The sequence below is a fragment of the Anarhichas minor genome, unplaced genomic scaffold (assembly GCF_050575085.1).
Source record: "Anarhichas minor isolate MPS153535 unplaced genomic scaffold, ASM5057508v1 ptg000016l, whole genome shotgun sequence".
NCBI lineage: Eukaryota > Metazoa > Chordata > Actinopteri > Perciformes > Anarhichadidae > Anarhichas > Anarhichas minor.
In genome coordinates, this window is record NW_027466462.1 from 4,949,582 (window position 1) to 4,965,261 (window position 15,680).

General features: G+C 43.5%; 1 protein-coding gene across 7 annotated transcripts in view; it reads left to right on the forward strand.

Moving 5' to 3' along the window:
* chd3 (chromodomain helicase DNA binding protein 3) overlaps positions 1 to 13,437 on the forward strand; it is a 34,654-nt gene extending 21,217 nt beyond the window's left edge. For 6 of the 7 annotated variants that reach the window (XM_076092676.1, XM_076092681.1, XM_076092679.1 and 3 more), the window contains exons 37-40: positions 1,359 to 1,554; positions 2,230 to 2,393; positions 2,715 to 2,841; positions 5,941 to 7,663. In XM_076092676.1, coding sequence (XP_075948791.1) covers positions 1,359 to 1,554; positions 2,230 to 2,393; positions 2,715 to 2,841; positions 5,941 to 6,203 — 750 coding nt within the window. In that variant the 3' untranslated portion in view covers positions 6,204 to 7,663. Of the gene's footprint in view, positions 1 to 1,358; positions 1,555 to 2,229; positions 2,394 to 2,714; positions 2,842 to 5,940; positions 7,664 to 11,329 lie in introns of those variants that run through there. The other variant, XM_076092682.1, reaches the window with a different exon arrangement.
* The last annotated feature ends 2,243 nt before the right edge of the window (positions 13,438 to 15,680 follow it).

Below are 15,680 nucleotides of genomic sequence, written 5' to 3' on the forward strand. Positions count from 1 at the left end.
TTTTTAAGCAGCTCACATGTTTCAGATCCTGCCCTCAACATCCTCATTTACTGTATCTCTGTCTCTTTTACTGTTCTCCTCATCTCTCTTGCTAAGTTATTGAAGGTTTTTTTATTTTTGGAAATCTGCCATCAAGACAGCACAACATAAAACTTTCTCACTGGAATTTCCTCTTTGAACTGGTTATGTAACAAACTTTAACAAATCATTTTTTTTACCAAACACACTCCCACGACTGTATGAAGCTTGATATATTGTTGAAAAATATCCGAAAGAGACGGAATATAATAAGAGCAGGGTGCAAACGGATTAAAGAATTAGACTTATAACGGCTTTTAAAGCTTTTCTAAAAATCGTTTCTGTGTTTAAATGTGAAGGAAGGAATACACATTAGTCTTTCAGTTTTCCTTTTATTAGGATGTGGGTGAGTTCCATCTAAAATGTGTTTATTTACATACATTTTATCACATTAGGTGAATTTAGTTTCTTCATTGGACGTATGGCTAGATTGATGCACCGATTCATTAAATGTCAGGCACAGTGTGCAAGAATCTACAAGATTCTTCTGTGACGTACCATGTATAAGAAATTATAGATGTACAAGTCTGCTGTAACTGTTGTAGAGTTTTAGATATTGTACATATTTTATAAGTCACAACAGTAAATACTACTTCTTAAATTCGCCCTATTTGCCAAAGTAAAACACTGATACAGACTTTTAACTGCTCTCAGAAATAACTTGCCACTAATTCTAAGCAGGTTTGAGTACGTCGTGTCTCCACACTGGAAGAATGACAGTGGTATCCCACAGTGCAATGCACAACAGAGACCAAGGTCCTCACAGCTGTAAAACGTTAAACAAATTGTCAAAATTGAGACAAGTGAGGATGATCTCGGAAATAAATCAGGAATAAATTCTTCAGTTAACCATTTTGTTTTCTGTCTCTTTACAATATAATAGTGTAAAACAATAGAGATAGATGGTGGAATCGTAGCTTGTATATCAAAATATTAACAGGAAAATGAGAAATAACAAGAAAACATTTTCTTTGTCCAATGTAAGACCATGTTGAGTATTCATTATATGCCTGAAAGTCTTGAAGGAAAATATGACACAAGGGTTTTCTTTTAGTAAATCAACATTTGTGGATGAAAAATTCACCCTTAAGGTCGTTGATACATCTCGAACAGACACAATACAAGCTAGAAAGATAATAAAATGCACTTATATGGTTGGATGAGATACATACAATCTGACCAAACAATGAAAATGCAGTACAACAAAGAAAGACTGATACTGCTGCATTTCTACAAACGGAACAATTGACTGAGTGAGTATTTGCCGTCTCGTCCTCCAGCTGCTGGAGCAGGCGCTGGTGATCGAGGAGCAGTTGCGACGGGCCGCCTACCTGAACATGACGCAGGACCCCAGCCACCCGGCCATGGCGCTCAACGCGCGCTTCACGGAGGTGGAGTGCCTCGCGGAGTCCCACCAGCACCTCAGCAAGGAGTCGCTGGCGGGCAACAAGCCAGCCAACGCTGTCCTGCACAAAGGTCAGGGAATGATGGTGTGATGCCAATAATTTGGGTTAAAAAGAGCTCTCTCTCTCTCTCTCTCTCTCTCTCTTTTTAAAAACAAACACATTTAGACAAAGTGGGGAAAGATTGGCAAACAGATAATCGCAGGCGTGGAATAAACGAGAGATACACATCAACACATCTCACAGCGCTGTTGTGCAATCAGTCTCCCTTCCTGCAGAGACAATATCGCTCTGCCTGGAGCTGACTTCAGTGAAGCCAAGCAGATAAGCTTACACGCTGTGAAGTGATAGCCCCAAACATTTCCTCACTGGCTCACTGGCAAGTCTGTCCATGTTTATATTGTTCTGTCGAAAGGATAACACGCTCGGCGCACAACTGTTGTAGTTTCTGTCTTTCTGCACGTAACGGTGCTGAACTTAGTGAGCGCTCACAGACATATTTATCATATCGCAAAGCGACTCTGCTGGTCTCTAATCAGTGATTAATTCCATGTAGGGATGTGGTGACAGAGTGAAACCTCTTGTAAAAATAGAAGGAGAAATGTGCTATTTTGGAAATAGAAATCCACAAAACTCTGTGAAGAGGAGACTTTTAAAAATACAATTTATAGTGTTCAGACCCTGTAAATGATGATATAACTGATATGATTAATAGGAGGTTTAAAAGAAGCCGTTGTCGTCGTTGCAGTGTTGAACCAGCTGGAGGAGCTGCTGAGTGACATGAAGGCCGACGTGACCCGGCTACCGGCCACGCTGGCCCGAGTCCCGCCCATCGCCGCCCGCCTGCAAATGTCCGAGAGGAGCATCCTCAGCCGCCTGGCCAGCAAGGGCACGGAGACGCACACCCCCCCGGTGAGAAGCCTGCTTTTAAACACACACACACACACCCTTAAAACACTCACAACCTCACTGACAAGATGAAACCTGCTCGAGCTGCCTGCACTCGGTGGAAAAATAATAGATGGAGGACGGCCAATGAAATGGCAGAGCCCATTATCTTGTCACCCACATGTGGATTTTCCACAACTGCTTAGTCGGCAGATTTTGTTTTGTCCACTTGCGTAATTTAAAAGTGATTTATCTTACTTATCTTGTTTGTCATATCCCCTAATTTCATAAATCATATCCGACATGCACAAAAAAAAACAACCCCACTTCTCTTCCTCTGTGCAGCCCATACCTCCAGGACCCTACGCCATCCCTCACAACTACGGAGCCCCCTTCACCCCCGCACCCCCGAGCGCCCTACTCATGGGAGGCGCCAACTACAGCCACATGACGCCCGGATCCTTCATATCAGGTCAGTGTTTGAAGCTCCATTCACACCCTTTGCTCCTGTCAATGACGGCTTGGTCGGGAGTCGGATCTATCACTATAAATGGAATATGTGCAGATAAGAGAGGATGTCAAGGTTTCCAAATATACGACAGAATTACAGGTACAATATGTTTTAAATGATGCCCTAGAAACATGGGTAAAGGTTCAGCATTTTAAGTTTTTGAGATGTCAGTCGATGTGCGGAAAACATGTTTGATCTTACTTTGGAACTGCTTAAGGGGTCAGTGAAGAGTTCGTGTGTGTGTGTGTGTGTGTGTGTGTGTGTGTGTGTGTGTGTGTGTGTGTGTGTGTGTGTGTGTGTGTGTGTGTGTGTGTGTGTGTGTGTGTGTGTGTGTGTGTGTGTGTGTGTGTGTGTGTGAATATCTGAGAGTTGGTATTAAGGCATCCATAATTATAGCATTGAAGGTAATTTATTCAAGCTTACCAGTTTGTTTGATCTGTTTTGACAGTTGGCAAACTAGCAGTTTGAGTCAGATTGATGCCTCCTTGCGTAGGTGAAGGATTCCTTTGAATATTCTGTCTTCTTTTTTTTTGTGCTAGAAGATAATTATGGGAAGATTTGGACAGGAAGTGGCTTTGCGAGCTCCAACAGGAAATACTAATGTATCAAAGTAAAGGCGGATTATAACAGAAGGCCTGCATTAGAAACTGGGGGCATGTAGTTTGACAGGCGCAGGTGCGGCGCGTCTAACGAAAGACTGCGTTGCATTATGGGAAATGTAGGATCCAGCGTTTTGGAGCTTGAGCCATACTAGGTACTTAAAGACGGGAATATTTCAGTTCGTGCTGCTTTGTTACTGAGCGATACCTCAACTTTGTACATGTTTTATTTTACCATCAACAATCTGTGGCAGCATCAGAAGTCTGTAGGAGAAAGCACAAGCAGCCCACGTTCCCTGAGCACAGCTCTTGTGGTTGCTGCAGCCTCAGTGGGCTCATCAGCTCCAGCAGAGCTCCAGCAGAGCTCCAGAGCCGCCACGACACCCTGACGGAGGAGCACAAGCTCCAGCTTCAGAGATCTGGACTTGATTACTTGGCAACTTGCACTGATGATGGGCAAAACCAGTCCAAAATGTTTCTTCTATTTAAAGATATCATCTGAGGAATTTTCATCTTTATATGGTTATGTTGTAGTGGGAAAAAAAACATTCCGTTAAGAGAATCAAAATGACTGACTCTGGGAATGTGGTTTTTCAGGAAAAATGTCTATGCGCCAGTTCTGTGATCAAGTATGTTATTTAACTCTTAAATTTCAATGTAATCCTTTAATATGTGGCGAAAAGAACTACCTGATGGCTTCTAAAGCAGCTCTGTTTTGAAGCACTTTGAGAAGACACTTTATCTCCCTTAACTTGTGAAATGTGCAAAAATCCAGAACGGAGTCCATGTTGGAAAAACACATCTGTAGTTTCTGATGTGGCTGCCAGACAGACACCTGAAATAGACATTACCCAAAAAATCAAACAGGAACGTGCTGCGCTGCTATATTAAGGCATTTTTTTTTCATCTCTTAACATGTCCTAACCTCAAAACCTCAACGCTCAGCAGTAACGACACATTGTGCAACAACAAAGCGCAGTCGGCAGTGCTATCCAACCTGTCTGGGGAGTGTTTTTTTCTTTTTCAAACATGTTTATTCTCTCTCGTCAAGTCGTATCGTGTCTCTCATTACTTTTCGAATCGTAAAAAAAAAAAAAAAAGAATCTGTTGCGTCCAATTCTCCTCGCCTGCAGTCTGTCCGCGCACGCTGGCAGTTTGTGAATTTATTTTCTTTTTGTAATTGGTTTTGGTAACAGCATATGCTCACCAGACGCGCTCTTTCGCTCTGCATGTGTGTTCGTGTTCGGAGATGTTTGGACAGCAGCGATGTGGCAGAGATAACTGGCAGAACCCGATATTCCCCAATAGCTTTACCCTAAACCACAACATCCAGCTCTCTCCGTGCTGTGCCTGCCTCTCACTCAGTGTATCTTGAATTTATGTAATTGTAGACTTGAGACATCTGTCAAAGGCATTGCGTTCTAGCGAGCCAGGGCCTATCTCTGAAAATGTCATTATGCTCGGTTGCCTGGCCCATGCCAAGAAAACATTCGGACTTTGTACCACGGTATTTTGAGAGGGACAGAAAACCGCAGAGAAGGAGTTTGGTTGTTTAAACGCCGTGTTGTGACTCGCGAGCCGGCGGAGGGCTGGGCCCCGGCTCTTGGGGCTGTTCAGAAATAGTCGGTTTTTCGCTTTGCGGGGGCCTTTTTGCGAGCTGCCGAGCCCAATGCCGTCGGGACATCCTGGACTCTGGCTAGGGCGCGAGCATGCGGCAGGAATGAGGCCACGTTTATGGTCTTGATTGGGGTCGCGCTGGTTCCTGACCTTTTTTAGACTCAGACGGGGATGGGAAGAAAAAAAATAGAAAGTGAGCCGGAGAAATGGAGTTAAAACAACAAAATTCTCTGATTTCATGACCTCCTAGCTTCCCTCCATTAATAGCCCTCTCCTGAGAGAAGCTCCCTCGCTTGAGTACACAAAACATATCCAGAAATATGCATGTCTGCCGTGGCACTTTTCAACTACACATCTACTACTTTAGCTGCTCTCTGTCAACTGAAAAATGTAATGATACACCCAATGCTCCGATGAAGGATTGTTTTGTGCTGTCTCACGCATGGCAAAAATATCTTGAATTGCATTTCTTTTGGAAAACCTGTTTCAGCCATCAGTACTGCCATGAGGAAGCTGATCATCTGCACTAAGAGGAGTCCCACATTCTAGACAAAACGTCCTCCTTTAGGGGCGTAGAAATTAGGCAGATTGCCCTGCAAGTGGAGCACGCTGGTTCAAGCGCCCCATGTCTGCAAGCACCCGTCCTGCTGAAGTGTCCTTGAGCAGGACACTGAACACCCCTGCCAGCTCCGCTAGCTCCATCCTCTCTGAACTCTGACCTCCCTGGAAGGGAGGCAGGCAAACTAAAAGAGAATTCCCTTCGGGGACCAGTAAAGTGTGACATTATCCTGCTCCCCCCCTCTCCGAGTCTCCACTACAGTCTGCCGCTTGTCTGCCCCCACAGAAGCCGCCGCCGCTGCTGGGGCCACCGGGGGAGCTGCTTGGGGAGCCGCCGGAGGGCCAAACGCTGCTTGCCAGAAGACCAAGGAGCACGATGTGGTGCAGCGGCAGCGGGTGGTGGACCTCTGGAAGGACGGCAAGTCCGAGGGGGCCATCGGGCAGGAGCTGAGGATGCCCAAGTCCACGGTGCACAGCATCATAGTCAAGTACCGCCTCAGCAACACGGTGGAGAACCTGCCGCGCAACGGCCGACCAAAGAAACCATGACGGGAGGATGAGGGGACATTTGGATGAAACATCCAGGAATGTAACAAAAAATGGAGACAGTGAAAGCTGAAAAGGAGAGACGAATGCCTGTGGAAGAAGTCCAAAAAAAGGGCCCAAGGACAGAGCACTTTGACACTGCTGGAATGTGAGGAACAGAAAGGGAGAAGTAAAGCTCACTGGATGGATCGAATAAAGATGGGAGGCAAAAAGGAGAGGACATGAAAAGTGAAAAGTCGTGGCGGCACTTGAAAGAAAACAAGCAATCAACTGCAGAGAGAGAGAGAGGGGGGGGAGAGAGCTGGCTCTGAGATTAAGCACTAATGATGCGTGGGGGTGGGGGGGGGGGGGGACAGAAACAAAGAGAGATGACCTGTCTGGAACAAACAAATCCTTGTGTAAAGAGAAATGGCGCTACTGAAAAAAAAAAAAGGCCCAAAAATCTGACTTTGAGAGGAAAGATGTCTGGACTGAAGGGTGGAGAGAGAGAAAAAGAAGACGGTATGTTAATGCAATCACAGGTTTTTCAGGAATTCAGATATGAAGGCCGAAATGGAGAAGAATGCAGAACAAAGAAGGACTTTTTTTTTTTATCTTTCTAAAACTCCTCAGACAGATTTCTCGAGACTTTCTCTTTCTGTTTCTCCCTCTGCGGCGAAAAAAGAAGATTTCCCCCCGGATCAATTCTTCATCCGCTGGCTGAGCGAACAAGCCCGTCCCCTTGCTCTGACCCTGTACTCCCTCATTCCTCCACAGGCCTCAATCCCTCCGTCTCTCTTTCTCAGTCTCACGCATACGCACACATAAATATATATATATATATATACAGCTATATACACTGTGGACCTCGCACACAACCTGAAAACCTGCAAAGAACTTCATTCATCTGCCTAGTGCAGGCAGATGAAATCCTAACTCTGAAGAGAAAAGGGATGAACTGAGATTATTTTAGATTAGATACATTATCTATCAGGAAAAAAAAGGAAAGAAGGGAAAAAGAGAGTTTTCTAAGTATAAAACACTTCCCATGGACTCTTTAGCTCGAGCATTCCTGAGTCCAACTAAGCATAGGAACAAGAACCGTCAATATAAAAAACGTAGACGTTGCCTTTGTCCAACGGTCAGTAGCAACGTTGCTCTGGCCCAATTGAGAAATGTACTGTATTAAAAAACATATTTACTATTGCACCTTTTTTTGTGGGGGGGGGGGGGGGGGTCACTTAAAGGGGAATATCACTCCTCTGATCACAATATCACAAGAAAAGAATATCTGTATTTACGAGCTGCTCTTCCCAAAGCTAAAGACCGGTAATCTGTCATCGGAAGAAAGAACAACGGGGACTCACTTTGAAGCTCGCGGAGACATTTTTGGTTCCTGGAGTTCCTTTATTGTGACAGTGTGATGGATTCCACGCTGGAAAATGTCCCCCGATCCCCGAGATAATAAAACACTCTGGACTGTGTCATCGTTTTTCCAGCTCAGTGTGACATCCCAGACTAAGATGGGGTTTTTTTTTGCCTCGTTTCTGGAAGGAAGAGAGCTGAACAATCAGTTTCACAGTCTGAATATTTCTAGGCCGTTTGAGTATTTGTAAGCTAACAGTGAGTGGTATTCCCCTTTAAGCCGAAAGGACATAGAGACCAGAGAAGTGTGGCATGGTGCGGCCTGCAATGAGAAGGTTGAGGAATGCTGTATGTGAGTGTGAATGTGTTTGTGTGCATGGTAGCATTTTTTTAATCAAAACTGGGTATCGTTTAAAGCGTTCAATATTGGTGCGAATATAGGTTTTTTACAATGTTTTCCACAAAACGTAACAATACTTTACGTTTATTGGAACACAAAGCAACCATACAAGAATTGTACTTAAATATGATACAGTCTAAGGACCCATTCACACCAAAACACGTTGCCAAAAAACTCAACTCGCGGCTCCTCTCAGCAGAACGTTTCATCATCTTTCAGCTCATTGTTTCGTTATTTTACCGTTTCCGTTCAGTCTCGCCGGTCTCATCGACATCGTTAACCAGCTGCAGGCAGCTGTTTTTTGTTTTCAGTGAAAAAAGCTCCAATACATCCACTGTACCCGACCGGTCCAGCACCAAAGACACGGACGGACGACGTTAGCGACTATAGCTGCTGAACAAAGTGGAGCATTCAGCAGCTAAAGGGCCAGAAAAGTCCTTCAGGAGTTGGAGGAGACCAAAACGGAGCTAAAAGGAGAGAACTTGCACACAATTCCAAATGAATGGTGATGTTGCTCCTTGTCTGCAGGACGTTTAAATAGGCAACTCACATTAATCAATTAGTATTAATCAATAATATCAACCTCACAAGATGATGTGTCAATGATGGGATGCCGTCAAGTGCTTAAAAAAATCAATTAATACAGGTTTAAATCAAGAAATACCTGATCAGTGAATAAGTTACCGAGACGAAGAATCTGACCAAGAAAGTCTTAATAGAAAACATAACACGCACACAGAGCATAGACATGCTTGTAAATCAATTTTTTTTTTACCGAGCAATCCTTGTTTGATTACTTACAAACTCTTGCAACACATGGGTCTGTGCAGATCTTTTCAAGTCTCAGCTGGGCAGACTTTTTGATTCCAAAAAAATCAAACTTGTGCTTTTATAGATCCTGAACACTTTGACAGTTCAGAGGCAGAAGGTTGTTCCCGATGAAAGCTCTTGGCAACGATACACTCACGCAAACCTGCGTTTTCCTGCCAAGATGGCAGCGTTCACTCCTCTCAGATAGTGACGGGGCCTACAGGGGAGAGACGTGACGGCCAGGAATGTTTTTATTGCCTTTCTGGGCTCGAGACGCTCTATGCAGCGAAGTCCCAGAGTTCCAGGGGCAGTAGATGAATATGTTTTAGGAATTCCTTAAGATATCCAGGTGTCCAGGTGTGGGCCGTTGGATTCATCATATTATTTAACTGTAGCTGCAAATATCACGGCCAACCTATTTCGTCTGTGTGTTGAACAATGTGTGCTGCTACTGTGAAGAAGAAGAAGAAGAAGAAGAAGAAGAAGAAGAAGAAGAAGAAGGGATCTGTATGAAGACAGAGATGGAGGAGTTTGGAGGGTTAGATGGTGAAGTTTTCGCCGAGTGAATTTGGCTTCGCAGAGCGATTCTGTTATCTGGCCAAAACATATTGGCCTGTTTATTTATTTTTAATTATGCTTCCCCGTTTGGACGCGTTATTTATTTTCTTTGTCCGTCTGTCCGTCCCATTCTCGTGACCTCGTTATCTCAGGAACGTCTGGAGGGAGCTTCTTCAAAATTTGGCACCAACGTCCACCTGAACTCAAGGATCACCTGATTAGAATTTGGTTATGAAGGTTCACTGTGACCTTACACACCTTCCATAACTCAAGAACTCAAATGCTAATCATGACACACAAATGTCCAATAGAATAAGACGATGAAGTGATGACATTTAGGACAGACATGGATGTAAACTACACCTTGACGAGGCGGTATATATCATTTTTAAAATAACCATATATGTTTTTTATAAGGATCCTTTTAATTCGTTTTTTTTGAACATTTATGATCTAAATATGAACCGAGCGGGACGTTTTACAGCTGAAAAATGTACTTATAATCGCTCTCTAGTGGACAACGGACGTCATCACATCTTTTTGCATTTCTGCACAGCACTGTCTTTCTGTTGCGTTGGCCATGGCGACGCATCGGACAGGCTCTATTTTCTCGTCCTCTCTTTTTTCCATCTCATCATCCCTCTCTCTTCCACGTCTATGTCCTCTGTCTCTTTTTTTCCACTCCAATTCCTCGTGCTCTTTCACCCAGTCTTCACCTCGATTTGTTTTGCTTCTTATCAGATTTTGTCCGCCCACACACACACACACACTGACACACACACTGACACACTCACTGACTCCGTCTCTCTTCTTCCTCTTCCTCTTCCCCTCTGTTGGCCTCCGCTGGCAAAATGCCACAAGCTCCCCATAAGTGGTCCCCACCTCTGGTTCTAGAGACACACACATAGTTAGACCCCCCCCCCTTCCTCCCAAACGTCTTCAGCTCAATACACTCCTTATCGCAGCTTTGATCTGCACGGGGGTGTCATGTCAATTTATCTTTCCCCGCGGTGCGAGTGAGAGAAGTGCGCTGTTGGTTTATTCCTGGCTTTGTTTTGAAAGGAGCGCTAAACTCGCCGTTCCACTCCCCGAGCAGATTCACGATAGCGCACATATGTGGGAGCCACAGAGCCCTTCGCTGGCCAGCTGTGCAGACGTGTAGAAAGAAGTTCATTTCCGTGTGTTTGTGTGTCTGTGACCTTATGTGCCTGTGTGTGTGTGTGTGTGTGTTGCACGTTGCAGGCCTCACTTTCTCCAGGTTAACAGTTATGCATTCTGGGGTTTTATCAATATTGTAAACATGATACTGTATAATGTAATATGACACATTGATTAACTGTAATATGCAAGTTTGCTCATTATAAAGATGATCAAAGTATATATAAGCAAGGCTGGATGCACTTTCATTGGGACGCCTCGGTTGCATTATCGGTGCATAAACAACGTCCAGATGATTGGCAGGTTGCCATTTCAGCACCAGAGATGTTTTTTAGATCAACTCTGCTTTATGTCGCAGAGGAGGACGACATTTCTTCTCGTCCTTCTTTGTCAGCTCAAGAGGACCGTACAATAAACTCAATTGCGAGTGGGAAAACTCAAAATAGGGTTAAAACTTTGGATAACATGTGAAACAATGACTCTATATGCTTGGAATAGCTGGAAACATGCACCTAAGAAACATCAAAACATAAGGCTAGTAGTAGTAGTAGTACGTCCAGATGTCAAACCTATTGGACACTCACAATTATGCAAAAGAGTCCTCTGCATATTGACTCTACTGCATACATGAATCCATAGATATCCAAAAGATGTCCCACATACTGAATAAGGGCGGGACTAACAGTCTCTCTGAAGTTGCATGTTTTCATGTTGGTGAGGGTCACTTTTGTTCCCGTTTGAGCGGGAATTTTCCGTTTTTCAGCGCGCGAGAGAAAACGTCGAGGCCGAAGACGCGCTGCATGTTGAACCGACTGAACTGAACTCACACTCTGGCGTCTCCTTCTCTCTCCCCCTGCAGTGTTGAACGGGCCTCCCATGTCTGTGAAGAAGGAGCGGGAAGCAGAGCTGCTCCTCAACCGGCGGGAGCAGCGCAGCGGAGAGGTCATCTGTATCGACGACTAGACTACACACACACATCCGCACTCGCACACACGCACACACACACTGTAAACCATCTGTTGCAAAGATATCGTGGTAAACGCTGTTCACAACATTGAACTACACATCCAGTATTAAAACTAATTGACTGGCTTAGGGTGCACTTATTGCCCCGCTTGTGATTGTATACTTGCTTCATTCACATAGACACACGTCTTCTAAAACGTTGCAGACTGGTACAACCCTAAAAACTACAATCACACACACATACAGTACACAAACGCACACACACACTTACAGTGCATACAGTCCATATTGTCTCATAACTTCATGTGACCTTCTCTTGTCTGCCTCAAACCATTATACTCCTCATAAGTGGGCCTCTTCACACAGGCCTCCTCCTCTTGGGATGCTTCTAACCTCAGCTACACACACACACACACACACACACACACACACGCTCAACACACTTCAAGCTGAGAAACATTTAGATCTCACAATAAACCATGTAACCTTCCTCCTCCTCCTCCTCCTCTTGACAGGAAGCTGCATGTGAAACTAAGAACACTCCATCCCCTGAAGCATGCGCTAATCACAATAATGCTGACTCGTGGAAAGGACAAAAAAACAAAAAAAACAATGGCGTCAAGCTGTGCCTCCAGTCGTTTTAATACTGTTTCTAATCCTCCCAGAAGAGGCTGAACCTTCTCAGTCCGAGCAGCTCCAAGCACAGCTCCAGGTTTCTTTTTAGCTTCTTTTTTTCCCTCCAATGGTACATGTTCAGATAAAAACACGCAGATATGATCATTATATTCAGGACTTGTTCGACCACATTTACTTATTTGCCGCCATCCCACCCCGCTTTCCCGGGTTCTAGTTTATGTAAAGAGCTTTGAGGTATTTTGGGGGTTATGAGCTATTTTTCAGAAACCTCCTATGAATGTTTATAACCTTTTCATAAGCAGGTCAGTGTTATTAAAACCCATCCATCACCTTGAACACTCCTCTTGACGACCCCCTCCTCTCCCTCTCCTCCCTTCAACCTCTCTCAATTGTTTTCCTCCCCCAAGTTTCTATTTCTTTCCACAAAATCCTGTGATATACTTTGCATATTTAAACAAGCTCATTCGTGTTCTCTCGTGTTTTTACTCCCGCGATTATGAGTGCCGTCGTCGTCGATGCTGCCGTTGTTCCTCGCCGTTTGCTATTTGAGAAAGAGCTTCTACCAAAAGAGACGGGATTTTTTTGTAACGAGAAACTACGCAAAAAAAACGATCCAGCGTGTGCGCGACACACGAACGCACCACTTTGCCATGTTCGCCCTATAATTGCAAGAGAGCGCAAACGAAGAAGTTGAGCTAACTTCAGAGGTAGATATATGACAAGGAAACGTGTTTTTCTTGCTTGCGTTTTAGATTTGGGGCTTGCAAATGACATATACATATATAAGAAAATAGGCCATATGTAACCCTAAATGCTTCTATGAGCGGAAATGTATACTATCGTACCCCAGTAAAAATACACAGTTATTATCTGGAAAATCGAAGGCTGGAAATCCATTTTATATACCGCATCATTAAAAAACGCCTTAAACATAGCTGAACAAATGTAAAGTCATCGAACTGAATTAAGACCCTGATGTCAACCTGTAAATCCTAGTCAGAGTCTGCTTTAAGTTAAAACTTAAAAAAAATATGATAGTTACTGTAGGAGTTAATTTATCTCATGAACCCTGGACATTTTATGCTGATCTTCCCAGGAAATAGTCAGAGTCCATTTTACCAATTATGTTCCACACAGATGTTTTTGCAACCCCTGAACTAAAATGTTAAAAGTTCTTTTTTCCCCCACTTTTACTTTATGTCCTCTCTCCAGATTTTTCTGTGTTCATTTCTGGGTATCTTGTGTACGTAGTGGTGCCGATCAAATGATGAGTGGCAGTGAAACATGTCGATGATGACGCACCTTCTTTTTTTTTGGTTTTCTTTCTTTTTTTGTTTGTAATAAAACTGAATGAAATGATAAAAAGCACTGTGTGTGTTTTTTTTGGAGATGGTGTTTGTATTTCACGCCTTTCATGCCTTTTACCAAAGGGATGGTAACGTTGGTTGGTCCGTTATTTTTTTATTTTAGTTGCCAGATCTCGCGAGAGTGTGTTGCTGAAACACAAAGGTCTCGCACAAAGTTAATTTTCGGAAGATGATTTGTGGAAAAATGGGTCCAATATTTACTTTAGTGACAGAATCGGTCATAATCCGTGTTCATGTTCACTTCTCCCATTGGAGGTAATAGAATCAGCTCCTGCTGCAAGTCTCATGGCAAAACCCACGTGACGAATACAAGAAACTGAAGCTGCGTTCCAAATCACATACTTTTTACTTTTAGTACACACTGCAGCTGCCCTTACAAAGTACGTACTATTGCATGCAGTATGCATGACAAAAGTACCAGGATGTTCTACTACATCCAGTCGCATTTTGCAGAATGCAAGTCAGAATGCTTTTCTGACTACTCTGACCCACAATCCTTTGCACATTAGAAATATGAGCAAGAGGGTCAAAGTTTAAGAAAGCCATGTTATGAGGAAGTGGACTGTCCCATTTGAATTCACACTGCATCCAACAGTACATACTATTTAATTTAGTTTTTGACCAAATACCTACCTAATTATAGCAGCTTCAGCTATAATTAGGCTTCGTCCTAATTAGCAGATGTAAGCATGCTAACATGTTAAACTATGTCTGAATATGGTACATACATTGTACCTGCTAGACATGTGAGCATTGTCATTGCATGCTGACCTTGTAAAAATACCGACTAGATAAATGCTAATATTCTCACGTTGTATTCTGCAGCAGTGACTTCTGAATGTACCTAGGACTTTATGCTTTATGATATTTAAAATGTTGAGGAGAGAGGCTGAATGCGCTGGTTATAATCTCCTGGAGCAGACTGGGGAGGACTTCGCGGTGTCGACTGACATAGGCTGAAAAATGGAACATTTAGATTAAAAAAAAAGAAGGTTGAAGCATCACTTTTTTAGGAGTACAAAGAAAATGTACTCCTATTCATCTTTTGGTTGATGAAGGCAAATAAAAAAAGCATCACCTCTGATTTAGCAAACGGTCGTCTTCAGAGATCATTAATTGCCGTCAATCTGCTGTGGTGTCTGTGGACGCTGTGTGGACGCGAGGAGGTGTGGGCGGCTGAGCGACGCAGTGATTCAGTGTCTCCTCTTCACAGGCCTTTATCACACTTTATAATGTCTCTCCCACACACACACACACACACACACACACACACATATAACAACAACCTTGAGGAGCAGATGGTTAGTGATTCATGATGACCAAAAAGTCAGGAGTCTCCCTGCTCAGTATTTACTGCTATCTCAGCTTTATGATTCCCAGAGGCCCGTGTGGGGCGGCTGTGGCTTCAGGAAGTGGAGCAAGTCGTCCACTAATCACTAGAACGGTGGTTTGAACCCCGGCCAAGTGTTTTTGGGCAAGATACAGAACCCCCAATCTGCTCCCGAAAGGCTGTGCCATCGGGGTGAGTGTGCGTGGATGAGCATTTAGATTAAATCGTGATGGGCAGGTTGACACCTCCCATGAACGCCTCTGCCATCAGTGTGTGTAGCATGTGTGTAGCATGTGTGTCGTGTACGAACGCAAGTCCATTTACCATCAGGGAAGAGTCTGGAGATGAGGACGACTCCCTCTCAGTGCGCACTGACAGGTTCATTATGGAGAATATATTGACTGTTTCCTGTGAATGCTCCTCTGTACTGTACATTCAGACATTTATGTTTCAGGCGTGACGTTTTTATGTGGTGAAACTTCAGAAAGTACTTAAATGGCAAAATGTAGGACATTTTAACTGGTATTGTTGAGAGTATAATTAAACCAAAGTATGTCGTATTCACTCTCCAGATGGTACTGATAGGTATTTGTTTGCGATGTAAGAACATTATTTATATATTATTGCATAAAATGGACATCAAACTTGCAGATACAGCAAAACAAAGTTGGTCGTTTGATGAATTAGATGACGTTTTGCAGTTCGTGTGGTACTATTTTTGTATTTTTCCAAAGCTAGTTGCTAATTGTTGGTCTGCTGTCGGTGCTACTTCTTTCACATTACACGACGACCATCTTTTAGTACAAAATATACGCTTCAAATCAGCTTTAAATGTATTAAATGTACATTTTGACGACTCATTACATTTTCTGGAGGCACACAAGCGGTTTTTCATGAAAACAAATTTGAAG